The 12,917-nt window shown below is 43.9% G+C and overlaps 1 protein-coding gene across 1 annotated transcript; it reads left to right on the top strand.

The window, feature by feature from the left end:
* Positions 1–4,667: 4,667 nt before the first annotated feature.
* Positions 4,668–11,992, top strand: FAM237A (family with sequence similarity 237 member A). The gene is made up of 3 exons (XM_055812660.1): positions 4,668–4,733; positions 6,910–7,325; positions 11,488–11,992. The coding sequence occupies exons 2-3, from the start codon at positions 6,917–6,919 to the stop codon at positions 11,625–11,627; spliced, it is 549 nt and encodes a 182-aa protein (XP_055668635.1). The 5' UTR covers positions 4,668–4,733; positions 6,910–6,916; the 3' UTR covers positions 11,628–11,992.
* Positions 11,993–12,917: the final 925 nt, after the last annotated feature.

The raw sequence follows: 12,917 nt of genomic DNA, 5'->3' as shown, positions 1-12,917 counted from the left end.
CCCTTCAAATAATTGCAAAGGTAACAGAACCAAATTCTTCTTGGTAGAGCCATACAGGAGGCAGCCACCACAAATTAGGAAACTCAAGCTAGAAAGTAGGAAAAAAACTTCCGCCAGGAGTCCAGCAACAGCTGACTTCATCTAATGTTGGCAATAGACCTGCTTCAAGCAGAAGTTTGATCTACAGACCTTCAGAGGACCATTTTCACCAACACTTCTCAAACTCCATGAAATCCAGAGCACAGAAGTACATCCTGGTGGAGAAAAACAGTAGAAGCAGAGTACCACAGAGCTTGCCTAAGTCATCAGGGGTTTGAGTCCACTTCTCAGGCACAGGTCAGAGATATCCCAGGGCGTCCACAGGCTCCAGCTCCTGGCCCAGAAACACACTGGTCTCCTGCCCGTCCCCCGTCTTGTCTGCTAACTCCATGGAGATGTTTCAGGTCATAAACAATAGTGTATAGCACTGAATACTTCTATGCTTAAGTAACTACATCTCTCTACCAGAAAGAACCGGTTAAGCGTCACATCACATCCACCGACTTTCCTGTTGGCCATTTCAACAGAGAATGGATACAGAGGATTGTTTAGAGCAGCGTGGGGGTCATCACACACTTTGTGACTGCAGATTCAGTCCACCAGAAAATAAAAAAAGGAAAAAAAATTGGGGGAAGATTTGACATCAGAAGTGTATCAAGACATGGGGGTTTTACCAGTACTTTGATACAGACTACTTATCGAGAGTTACACAAGCCATCCTGGATGCAGAGTATGGGTGTGACCAAATCACTTGGTGAAGAATTTGTTGAGTTTTGTCCCTCTTTCCACTTACAAAACATCAGCCTCCTGCTAATAGGATACAGACTGCACAGTATCCTTTATGATTTCCTAGCCAAAATTAATTTTTTTGAAACAGATACTCTAGTTTTCAAACAGGTTTTGCAATTAGAGGCTTTCATTGTTCTTCACTAGGCAGCAGTGTAACTCTGAGTCCACTCAGACTCCTGACTCAAAACCCTCTAAATATCATTTTAAAAATTAATAATTTTTTTTCCACAGACTTTGGATCAAGCATAAGTATTTCATTTCCAAGAAGCTCTTAGGTATATTTGTCAGGGAGCCAATTTTAAGCACAGTTTAATCTCCTGCTTAAAAGAGAATTTGAAAAGGTATAAATGGGAGTTAGATTCCCCACTTTGCCTTTGTGGATTCTGACGAAAAATCAAGTCTCTGCCATGTACCATGAATTTAAAACACTAACAGACTTTTGGGTTTGGGTTCTCCCCCCAAGAATCACAAGTTTTGCCTTCGCTATTACTTAGCTAGCTTTCAAATAAAGCTGGGATGATTTGGAACCCAATTCGGCAAAACACAAACTTTCAGCTAAGACTATGTCTTCAGAGCATTTTTTGGATTAAGGACTAAACAGGTTTCTTTCGTCATGCAGATTCTGTTACAAAATTTAATAGTGGGCCCAGGTGTGATGGTTTATGGAAGTAACAGGCAAGCTGTATGTACCGTCACACATTGCTGTCTCTCAGTCTCAGTGCTGGATTTAATATTTTTTGGTTTTAAATTTGTAAATGCTTACTTTGCTCAAGCAACCATAAGCCATTGCCTATTAACTGCTAATGTTGAACCACATCAGAGGGTTTGCAGGGAGCAAATGCAGAAAGGAAGCAATACCACACAGTTGTTTATGCTTTTACTCAAAATAAAAATACTAATGAGATAACCTCCTATGTTTCTCCCTTTCCATCCTCTACTCCTATAACCTGATCAACTTTTGCTTGTATATTCTTTTTATATTTTCGTGGTAGAAATAACGTCATTTCTGTAGCGTTACATGATCTGAACTCTCTCTCTTATCTGTAAGTTAAGGAATCAACTTTTCTTGACAGAAATATCCTTTTGCAAATGACTCTGGAAATGACCTACAGCCCATTCGAATTACATTCATGCAAAAGATATGGAGACTGAAGACGTGAACATTGGCTGTCAGGGGAATACATCATGCAGCGCAATGAAAGATTAGTGATAGCCTAAAAAGGGCACAGAAAGCTTTACTAAGGGAGAGTACGTGGGACTGAATGAGATGGCCAGTCCTATGTTTCTTCTCCACTAGGAGGTTGAGGTGCCGAATCCAATTATCAAAAAACCTCTTTCCCAGAAATAGAATATGAGTGCTCTGGTTCAGAGGGAACAAAGCATAGCGGGCTTAGGAAGTATTTGTGGAGCAGAGCATTTTGTCTGTAGCAGTATTTCCCTTGAGTAGCAAAACTCTTACTTCTCTGAGAAACCCTGGTTCAGCACCCTTCGGTCTACCAGAAGGATTCTGACTGGAATGAAACCAATGTCGTTCTTGATCCAAAACCAGATAAAGTGCTCCCCAGAAGGGGACTCAAAGTCACTTCTTAACAATGAATCCAGAAATGTATCAGCTCACAGGAAACATTTTGCTTTTTCCTTTCCAGCTGCAGCCTTTTGCTCTGGCCTTAACAGCATGGGACAGCGTCCTTACAACAATGTACCACAGACCCAGCAATGTCAGCAAAAAACACTCCTACACCACCTTAGTCCTGCTCTGGCCTCCTGCACCCAGGCCAGCCAATAACACAAGCAGCCTCAAGAGTCTTTTCTACCCAGGAGCTGCCTTTAGGTTACATCACAACACCCATGTCTTGTAGGCACACTTTCCTTCTCTCCCTCACCCCGTCCAACCCCCAAACACAGAGGCTAGGAGAAGCGCACTGGTTACCCACTTGCCAAGGGGGCTCCAGATAGCACGTGGGCCCAGAATCAGCTCCCACAGAGCAGACTTTTAAAAAATGCTTAAGGATCATTTTAACCCTGGAACTGGGGAGAAGGAAGCCTGCTGGAACAGCCCACGTTTGATAGCACAGAGAAAAACACGGGAGATCCTACATGCAATGAAAGGCTTCCCCCTGCCACCTTGCAAGGGCTCCTTCCAAGGGTGTTGCACTTTTCAGTGCCTCCTGAAGTCTGTTTCAGGAGCTGGTGCTCACTATTCCCCCATTCCGAACCCCACACTTCAGAAATAAACAAAACATTTGCAAATTTGCCCGGGTCCTACAATATAGTTAACTACATTGGTTCTAGCCACACATTCTCTTGCTCCCAAAAAGTTCCCTTTGCTTTTGTTAAAAAGTAAGGCTACTTACACAAAATACACTCTCATGTTGATTGCTCACTGAGAAGAGGAAATAAAGTATCAGGAGAAATCAACAGCAGCCTTTATTGTTATAGGTACATCCTAAGATTATGGGTTAGGAAAGGAACATGCTTCTCCACTTACATGGACTGGATGCACAGAGAGACATAAATTCTAAGGATACAGATTAACAGAAAAACAGCCAACTTTCCAGCTGGTACAGACCAGTGTGGCCCCACTAACTTCAACAAAGATAAGCCTGGTGCTACTGAAGCACAGCTGCTTCACAGAGAAAGGATTATTTTTCTAAGTGCAAAGACAGAAGGCAGCTGCCAGTGAAAGTCTTTAAAAAAATGGGCTGTTGCCCAGTTGGTATGGACTGGTGCAGCTGCACTGGCTTCAGACAGTCAGCAGAGTGCTACATGACTTAGCCTACAGACTACACGGTTACAAAAAAAGAATGGTCTTGCCCTCCCTGTTGCTTCAAATAGTGTTAAACAAGTTATGCCTGACACTGGTTAGTAGCCTGTCCCCAGAGTCCCAGCTCTTCAAGTTGTATGTTTTATACGTGTGAGGGGGTGCTTACAGCAGGCACAGCTAACACGGAGGGAGTTGTCACAGGCAGCATTGAGCTTACGCTTTCCCCTCCACACTGCATGTACTCAGAGATGGCCCCTTCACCAGTGGCTTCCTTCCACTTGCCTACTGGCTCAGCCTGTTTCCCTAATGCATACAGAGGTTTTGCAGCTGTTCCAAGATGGTAGCAGCGGAGAGGGGTTGCAACCGAGAACCTCACAGAAAGAAAATGCAACAATAATAGACAACTTCCCCCCCCCCCCCCCCCCCCCCCCGAGGGAAAATGTAGCCGGGACCCTTCTAAGGTAGCTCTCCTTTACCTACAGTTGTGTGCACAGAGCTGTGAGCAGCTCAGCCCCACTGCTGCAGTTAATGCCTTTACTGGCTTTCTTCTGGGACTCTGCTCTTCTTTGGGTCTCTGCTTCAGTTCCCAGGAGAGACGGACCTGCTGCTGCATGGGCTGAGCCCTAGCCAGCAAATAGCTCCAGTCGTGCCACAAGACTTCTGCTCTGGGGTGGAGGGACGTCCAGCAGCCAAGCGCAGCGAGCAAGATGCCTGAGGAATGAGCCAGGTCCTGACAACTTGAGCTTCGAGGTGGGGGACTTGCTTTCTACCCTTGCCCCCCCCAGAGGCAGCACTGCTAGGAGAGGGGGCAAGGGGATGGCTGCAGCTCTGCCAGGTGCCCAGGTCTGTTACTCGTCCCTCGCCCCCTGCGCACAGCTCCCCCTCGGCCAGAGGCAGCACCGCCGCCCCCCAGGAGGGCCGGGGAGGCAGGCGGGGCAGAGAGCGGAGCGCGCTCGCAGCGGGGGCAGCTCCGCAGAGGGAAGGAGGGAGCGGCGGCGGCGGCCGGGGCCCCGGGGGTGGGGGCTTCTCCCCGAGCCCTGACGTAAAGACTAAGCGGGGCTGCCCGCTACGGCTTCTTAAGGAGCGCGGCGGGCGCGGAGAGCCCTGCCTGCCCGGCCCGCCCTGCACGCCGGAGGCAGAGGTAAGTGCGGGCGCCGGGGCCGGGAGCGGGCGGGGGGCGGCCGGGGCCCGGCAGAGTCGCGGCGCTGCCCGGCTGCTCGGCGTGCAGCCCCACCGGGCCGGCGTGGGCACCCGTCCGGTGCAGGACCCGGCGACCCGCCGTAAGCGACATCACCGTTCTGCTGGCTAGGAGCTAAGGAATAAGCTAATGAACTTTTTAATTAGTAGTATTATTATTGTATGCACTATTCATGATGGGGAGTGGACTAGGGGGTTAAACTCGAGGAGAAGAGGAGGAAATAAAAAGGGCAAGAAAAAAAAAAGGAAAAGAAAGAAGTGGGAGCCAGCAGGTGTAGATAGCACACACCATGAACCTGGGTTTACAGACAGGACCTAAAGACGCGAGCATGAGTGGGTGGCTGCGTGGAAGCATTCACTGCAGCACAGGTAGGACATCAATGTAAACTGACACATCTTAAGCATCCCCTCAGCTCTCAGCCATCTAAAAAAATCCTGAACTTTGCAGAAGACTAACAGCAAAATGCCTCTTGAGTTTGACCAGACCGTAAGGACTAGTGCTTTTGGCTACTGGCCCTGACCAGTGCCACTCACAGCACACCTTAAATGGCACCCACCCTCATACCAGCGCCCTGCCATCTCCCTGCCGGGGCAGCCCCTTTGCTCACACCTCTGACAAACCCAGAACACTTGTCCTTGTCTTACCCAGTTCTGTAAGTTAGAAAGTTTCCAAAGAGGCTGGGGGGGCAGAGAAAGCAAAGTGACCAGTTCAATTGTTATCCAGTGTAGACCAGATGGCAAAACCATCCTTCAAAGGCAATTTTAGTATTACTCCTTTGTTTGAACGATCTGTTGGTGGTGGGTTTTTGGGGTGGTTTTGTTTTGTTTGGTGAGCTACACTAAAAGCCACCTCCAAACCTCTTACACATTAGAAATGTGTACAGAACTGTCATATTAGAAATACTAGAAGCATATACTAGAAAAGAAATTCTGTCCCCAAAATATTATCATTCTCAGGATTTCTCTCACTACAGCTGGGACTTTCCAAGTTTCACAATTTTAACATAACAGACAATTGTTACAGTGACCTGCAATAAGCATCTGTACTTTTATATATAAATCTCAGTACAGGAAAGACATGGACTTGTTGGAGCGGGTCCAGAGGAGAGGCACAAATATGATCAGAGGGATGAACACCTCTTCTGTGAAGAAAGGCTGCAGGAGTTGGGGTTGTTCAGCCTGGAGAAGAGCAGGCTCCAGGGAGACTTTGTCGCAGTCTTTCAATCCTTAAAGGGGGCTCATAAGAAAGATGGGGACAGATTTTTTAGTAGGGCCTGCTGTGATAGGACAAGGAATAATGGTTTTACACTAAAAGGGCAGATTCAGACTAGATAAAAGGAAGAATTTTTTTGTAATGAGGGTTGTGAAACACCGGAACAGGTGGCAGATGCCCCATCCCTGGAAACATTCAAGGTCGAGTTGGATGGGGTTCTGAGCAACCTGATCTAGTGGGAGATGTCCCTGCTCATTGCAGGGGGGATGGGGGTTGGACAAGATGGCCTTTAAAGGTCACTTCCAGCCTAAACTATTCTGATTCTATATGCATGTGTACATGTTGTACAACACAGCTGCTATGATGTGGCTGTACTCTTTTTCAAACTGTTCTGCATTTTAGCAGGTAAAACATTCCTGTTGAATGGATGATTTTGCAACCTACTATTAATTCATTAGAACACATTTTCAACCAATAGTTTTCCATCTGCTGTCTACAGATCCCTGTGAGTCTGCGAACTAATTTAAAGGGCTCATAAAATTTTGAGGAAAGCAAGACTGCCTAAAGGCTTAAATTCTCTGTAAAAAGGAATGGATTTTTACTGAAAAAGGTTAGAGATCTGTAAATCAGGAAAGGCCAAAAACTTTCAGTATGAACAAGTTCCAGATAAGAGAGTTAATCATATGGATTTGAGGACGATTAACAAATTTTAACACACGCTTCTGCTACAGAGTAATGCAACTTCACTAGTATTTCTATTCCTACATGCAAAAAAGCATATACAGATGTTTAAAGAGCAGAGAAACAGTTAAAAACATCTGAAGCGCCTTCTATGTAAAATAAGGTACCAGGGCTTTGTTCTTGCATCTAAGTGAGAAGTTTTTCAGCTTCTTTTCTAACATTTCAGTGACACAATGGACCTTGGGAACAGAGGAAGAATCCACTGCAACATGAGACTCATCTGCTCTTTGCTAATCATGGGAGCATTCTGCATGTCACCTTTCCTCTGCCATAGCCAAACTGATCCACTAGCTCTTGGGCGAGCAGATCCCCAGTGTTGGGAATCCTCCTCGGCTGTCTTACTGGAGATGAGGAAGCCTCGCATTTCTGACTCTGTCAGTGGCTTTTGGGACTTCATGATCTTCCTGAAATCATCAGAGAACTTGAAACATGGAGCTTTGTTCTGGGACCTCGCTCAGCTCTTCTGGGATATCTATGTGGACTGCGTGCTCTCCAGAACCCATGGCCTAGGGAGAAGGCAGCTAGCAGAAGCTGAACAGAAGATCACTACTCTACGTTCTCAGTTCACAGGGAGAAACCAAGGTTACTACTCCTTTAATACGTCTCATGGGCAATAACCAGAGTCTAGTAGAAAAGAGATACAGGCTTACTGTATAATATGGTAATAGTACAGAAACAGAGGACAGTGCTGCAGAACTGCCCCCAACCCCATACTGAGCTACGTTTATGTTCAAAGTGATTTCAGTAAAAATTTAACCTCCAGATAAAAGCTGTCATTAGAGTTCCAAGTTAAGTTTCAGTTTGGTGGGGGAGGAGGGGCAGCAGAAAGCAAAACACGGGAGAGGATTCAAACAAAGAGGGCAGCTCAGCAACTGAACATACAAATATATTCTTCCACACCAGCATTTTTACCACTACTGTACCATGGACAGGCTAGTTCTGAATTCCTCATTCTGAGAGGTGCCTCACCCCAGGAACGCGTTGCACTGGTGCTGCTGAGGAGAGTGGCAGTCCTTCAGCAGAAGAGTAAGGATATGTTTATTTGCCATCTAGTAGTTAGCCACTAGATATTTCCTATTTCTATACTGGTAAGTTTTGCCCAACACACAATGGAAACAAACCGAGGACTCAGATGCATGCAGGCTTTCAGACACAGCTACAGCTTCAGGAGGAAGACCAGTACCTATGACACTAAATGCTGTAATTCCTAATCTTCAGGTTCCCAGCTCCAGAGCAGAATCCCCAGGCTTAATGTGTCTCCACATGCAGTAAGGTGTGAGCTGGCAAATAGCAGCAGGATCTGCAAAAAGTAGCATCACTTAGCCTCCCCATTCCCCGCAGGAAGATAGAGCATAGTTTTTCCCAAACCTCCGTCTCTTCTAAGGCATCAGTTCTGATCCCGCTACCAACAGACGCATCCTCCCCTTGAGAATGTCTGCTTTCAGAAAGGGACAGGTGCTATAATATGACGGAGGGGTAGAAGCGCTGCTGCCATCACCAACAGTGTAGCACATCAGGCCCACAGGGAGAAGGCAGAACTGCCTTTCCACTTGAATGGAGTCAGACACTTATCTCCACTTCCTTGATCAGTGTCTTAGTTACTAAGACTTCAGGGGAACATCCAGGGAATAGTAAAGAACCTCTCTGGACAGCTACTCATGAGTAACCAGAGTGTCTCTATAAAAGGGACTTGAACTCAGGATTCTTCCATCCCAGGCACACTACACCACTGGAAAGTGCAGCTCTTGCTCACAAATTTTAGAGGTTTGTGTATTGAAAGATAGGATTTGAGAGGAAGGATCGAGAGGTCCTTACCCCCACGGTTACCTACAAAGAGTGTCCTAGCCATTAAGCTAGGAGGTGGAGGATGTGTTAGAATCAATCCCCTCACACTGAAGAACGCACACAGGGACAGTTTCTAAATCCAAACCAAACAACCACTATCTGCATTTTAAAGGCAAGGAGTGGATCCTCTTCTGCTCTGCAAAGAATCTGAGCTACCACGCAGCTTTGAAGATGTGTGTCAAGAAATGCTGATGGCAGGCAGCACGGAATCCCCTGCTGGTTCCCAAGTGGCCTCAGACATCACAAATGCAACAGTTGCTCAGTCCTGACCAGACTGATGCACTCTTGGGTGCAAACAGAACACAGCTTTAGACACGAGGTAGTAGTACTATCAAAAATTGGCGTGCCCAGCAGGCTAAAACTCCAGATGATTTTTTGTTTTCAGATCGTGGCTTTGAATATCACCATCTAAGTTCCCCCTTAGCCTGTTTACATCTGTCTCTTCATGTCTGAATCACACTGTGGTTTTCCTAAACAATGAGATTTTGTTCCATTCAAGATTAAGAGGTAACAGTCTCATACGTTTTGAAGAATCAAAGTATGAGGTTTGTGATTAATACCGACTTTAGTTTACTCCTATACAGAGAGATTTTAAGCACTGTAAGTATTCACACTTTAAGACAAACAAGGATTCCTCCCCTTCTCTATTCTTTTACCTCTGTGCTTTGTGAATTGTAATCAGTTAATCTGGTTTCCTCTGCACAATTGATTAACATCAGTCAGTAGCAGGCAGCTTATAGCAGTTACAGCCTGAATTTTATTTTTTGGAGGAGCTATCTAACCTCTTATCCAAGTCTCCCAGTTTCTTAACAAAGCCGACTGTTTTAATCTTTGTGACCCTACTGCCTTGTTTCACCGGTGAAAGCAGAAATCAATTGTTAATAATCGCAGGTAGAAATCGCATCCTAGCAAACAATGAGGAATAGAATTACTGCTTCTTATGCGTAGAGGTGTACAAGCCTGTTTTCTTAGCCCAAAGAGCAGCACTAGTGGCATTTGAATGACCTTGTATACTCTACCGCACATCTACATGGCTGACTATGAACAGCTTTCAGTAGGCTTGTTCTAGAAGTCAAACAAAAAAGCAAGATTTTTTGCTTTATACTGTTACTTTTTCAACTATCGATACCATCTTTATTGATCCATACTGAAGTTTTTAATCTTATTCCTCTTTAAATATTCACCATTTTAAAATGGTTGGTTTGTTGTTGTTTTTTCTTTCTTTGATGGCAAACAGGATCATAAGTCAGGAGCAATCTGTAAGCTGCATTCACTGTAGTTCCTTAAACGTATCATTGAATTGGAAAAGCAAAACAGAGATCTGTACTTGGCAGAGAAACGCCGATGTTAAGGTGGTGTTATTCTAGCATCAGATTTCAGAACTAAAGGATAAAACCCCATGAGGTCATTGCCAATATTGAGTATCAGGAACAGAGTTTTTCTAAGAAAAAAAAACACCACCAGAAAAGCCCTCCAAGCCAAAAAACCTAGTGAAGTCCTTGGCAGTGAAGCTTCTCAGCAGTACTGAACAGAAATACTTCATCACATCTAAGATACATTTCCCACAGTTGCCCATACTTTGACCTTCTGGGAAACAAGTCTGTCCAAGTATATACCAAGACAGCGGCAGAAGTAGCCCAGGTCCAAACCTATAGGTTCAAGCACCGTTTTCTGAACTGCTCTAGTCCTACCAGGTTCCTGATTGTAGTTACCAACAGATCTGAAGATAACTCTTCAAACTCTACAGGACCCATGAAAGACATGACAAAATCAGAACACCTGTATATGAGTTACCTCACAAACTGCCTCCAGCCAGCTAACATTCTGCTTAACCCAGCAGCATTTTAACTTCCCTAGATACCCTGCAGAGGAGCATTAGTCAGCTTTAAACTGAGACAAGTTGGGAAGAGTCCTTTACAGTTACACAGCCAAGGTATCTTTAGCAACACATCCCTTTCCTCTAACAAAACCAAAGCACTATGAAAAAGCAGGTTTCATAAAAACATTTCCAATGGAGTCAGACATGTTATAAGTCTTTATATTGTCACTTTAACAACTTTTAATGAGCCAAAATAAGACTTAAAACCACAAGGAAAACATAGCTTTTGTACTTACAGCAAATATTCCTGAAGAGCAACTGTACAAGATGACCCTCCTCAAGAAGCCATGTAGCACATCCTCAGTATAAACCTTTGAAGAATACAAACATAAACCCCTCTCTACTACTTTTATGCTTGTTCTCTCCTCACCCAGCAGTCTCTCTACCACCTCACCACCCAAAGTGGCCTCAGCTGTGTGCACCTCCCTCACAGGTGCAGGCAACTGGGCTCAGATCAGCCCTTGCACCTGGCCCAAGGCAGACCCAACTTACTGTCCTGACTCTTCTGGGCTGCAGGGTGCTAGGGAGGGCACTGGGGTGAAAGCTGCTGTATTATGTATTTGAGGTCTGGTAAATAAATAGATACTATGTTAACCAGTTACTTTTTCAGAAGACAAATGTGTCTGAAAGAAATAAAGCCAACCTGTTGGCTTTTGGAGATCATTGCAAAGAAAATGCCCCATAGTTCCTCAAGGAAATAACAAATGTGCTACTAAACAGTGTAAGAGATCACATCCACTGTGCAGGTAGGTTGATAACAAGCCAGTAAGTAAGACTGTGAGCAGACTTCAGTGCTCTACTGACTGAAGGAAAAGGTCTATGCTGAGGAAAAGATTACAAAAGTAATTTGTCACTGAAAGGCAACTTGTGAATGTAGAGATATGGCTACCACCAAACAAAAGGTTTGGGGTCAATGCTGATAAAATGGGGACCAGCAGCAGATAAAGACAGAGGAGTATTCGGCTGTTCTTTGCTGTTTAGAAATGAATTACTTATATGCATTTTCATGTTACTTTTCAGGGATATTTTCTCACGTTCAGAGGTCACCAGTTCTGAAGAAGAAAAACTCATTTGAAGATTTAATAAGTATCCACATGCATAAGAGTAGATCGAAATTACTTGGAAGAATCATTGGAGAGCTAGGGAAAAAGAGGATATAAACATTTAGTTCAAGATCTTTGTAGATATTTTTTAACTTCTCTTTAATTTTTGCATTTTAATCTATTGATGTCAATTTACATGGTGGAAGAAGACCTATAATCAGAGATACAGTGCTCATAGTTAACTTGGACTTGTGGGGTTTTGTAATTACCTAGGAATTCAGTTTCCTTATTAAACTGCATGATTTATAAGCCATTGCCTTCTTCAATCTGTGTGTACCTCAGGCTATTTTGTAATGCATGTGACTATTCAAACTATTGTCTTTCAGGTGCCAAAGCAGGAAATAACTGACCCTTCAATAAGACATAGACAAGCAAAGAGGGAAGTTGCCAAAAATCTCCACTGGCTCCAAGACAGGATTAGAGTCAAGATGGTGATTGATGTCGTATTGTATGCATAGCTGTATACTCATACAAAGCAACCACTGCTGAAAAAGGTCATCCTACTGAAGAACAGCAGTACATGTTTTTATATTAAAAATACATTCAAAAAGTGTTTTTGGTTTTCCAGAAAACGTATAAATTTTAACAGGTTTTACCAGCTCCTGTTTGCTTTCTCATTATATTTTTACAGTATTTTTCCTAAATTTTAGTCATTAAAAATGCCACTTAATGTTACACATTTTCACTTAAAGTGTTTAATCAAAAGAATTCTCACACATAACTTGAATTTGCTTCTTCTTTAGTTTATAAGTTCTTTGTAGATAAACCAGTTTCCTCTAACTGTTTTTTACAGCTGTAATAGACAATTTGATGTTAAACTAATGCAATATAACTTTCAGCAGGTAACATCTGATGCCTTGATGAAATGAAATATTTCTATTGCCTGCCTGGCTGAATGCAACTACAAAATTCAGCTTTCCAGGGCAACTACATTTGGTTGTGCATTCTATGTTTCTTTCCTTGAAATGTGATAATATTTGGCTGGGTTTTTTTTTCTTTTCCAAATGCCTAAAGAAAAACTCAGTTGCTGGGTGTTCATCAACTTGCAGAAATGTGTAAATGAAATCTTAAAATGGTTACTAGGTCTGAACAAAATAAAGCTTAAACATAGTCCCATTGGGTGAAAACCTGATCTTATGAAAGCAAACAAAAACCTGTAAGACAGCTACCAGCTTCAATGGCAATGAATTTGTGCTTAAAGTTAAGCATGCAACAAACTGTTTAAATGTTCAAGAGAAGAGGGAACACTAAAGCAGGGTAAGCACAGGAACATGGTTTACTCGGCAGCACCTCCCCAGCTGCCTCTGCCTGCAGCTGCAGCCTGTGAGAGCGCTCTGCTACCACGTG

This window comes from Falco peregrinus, chromosome 8 (genome assembly GCF_023634155.1).
Source record: "Falco peregrinus isolate bFalPer1 chromosome 8, bFalPer1.pri, whole genome shotgun sequence".
Classification (NCBI taxonomy): Eukaryota; Metazoa; Chordata; class Aves; order Falconiformes; family Falconidae; genus Falco; species Falco peregrinus.
This window is presented reverse-complemented; position numbering and strand designations above follow the sequence as displayed.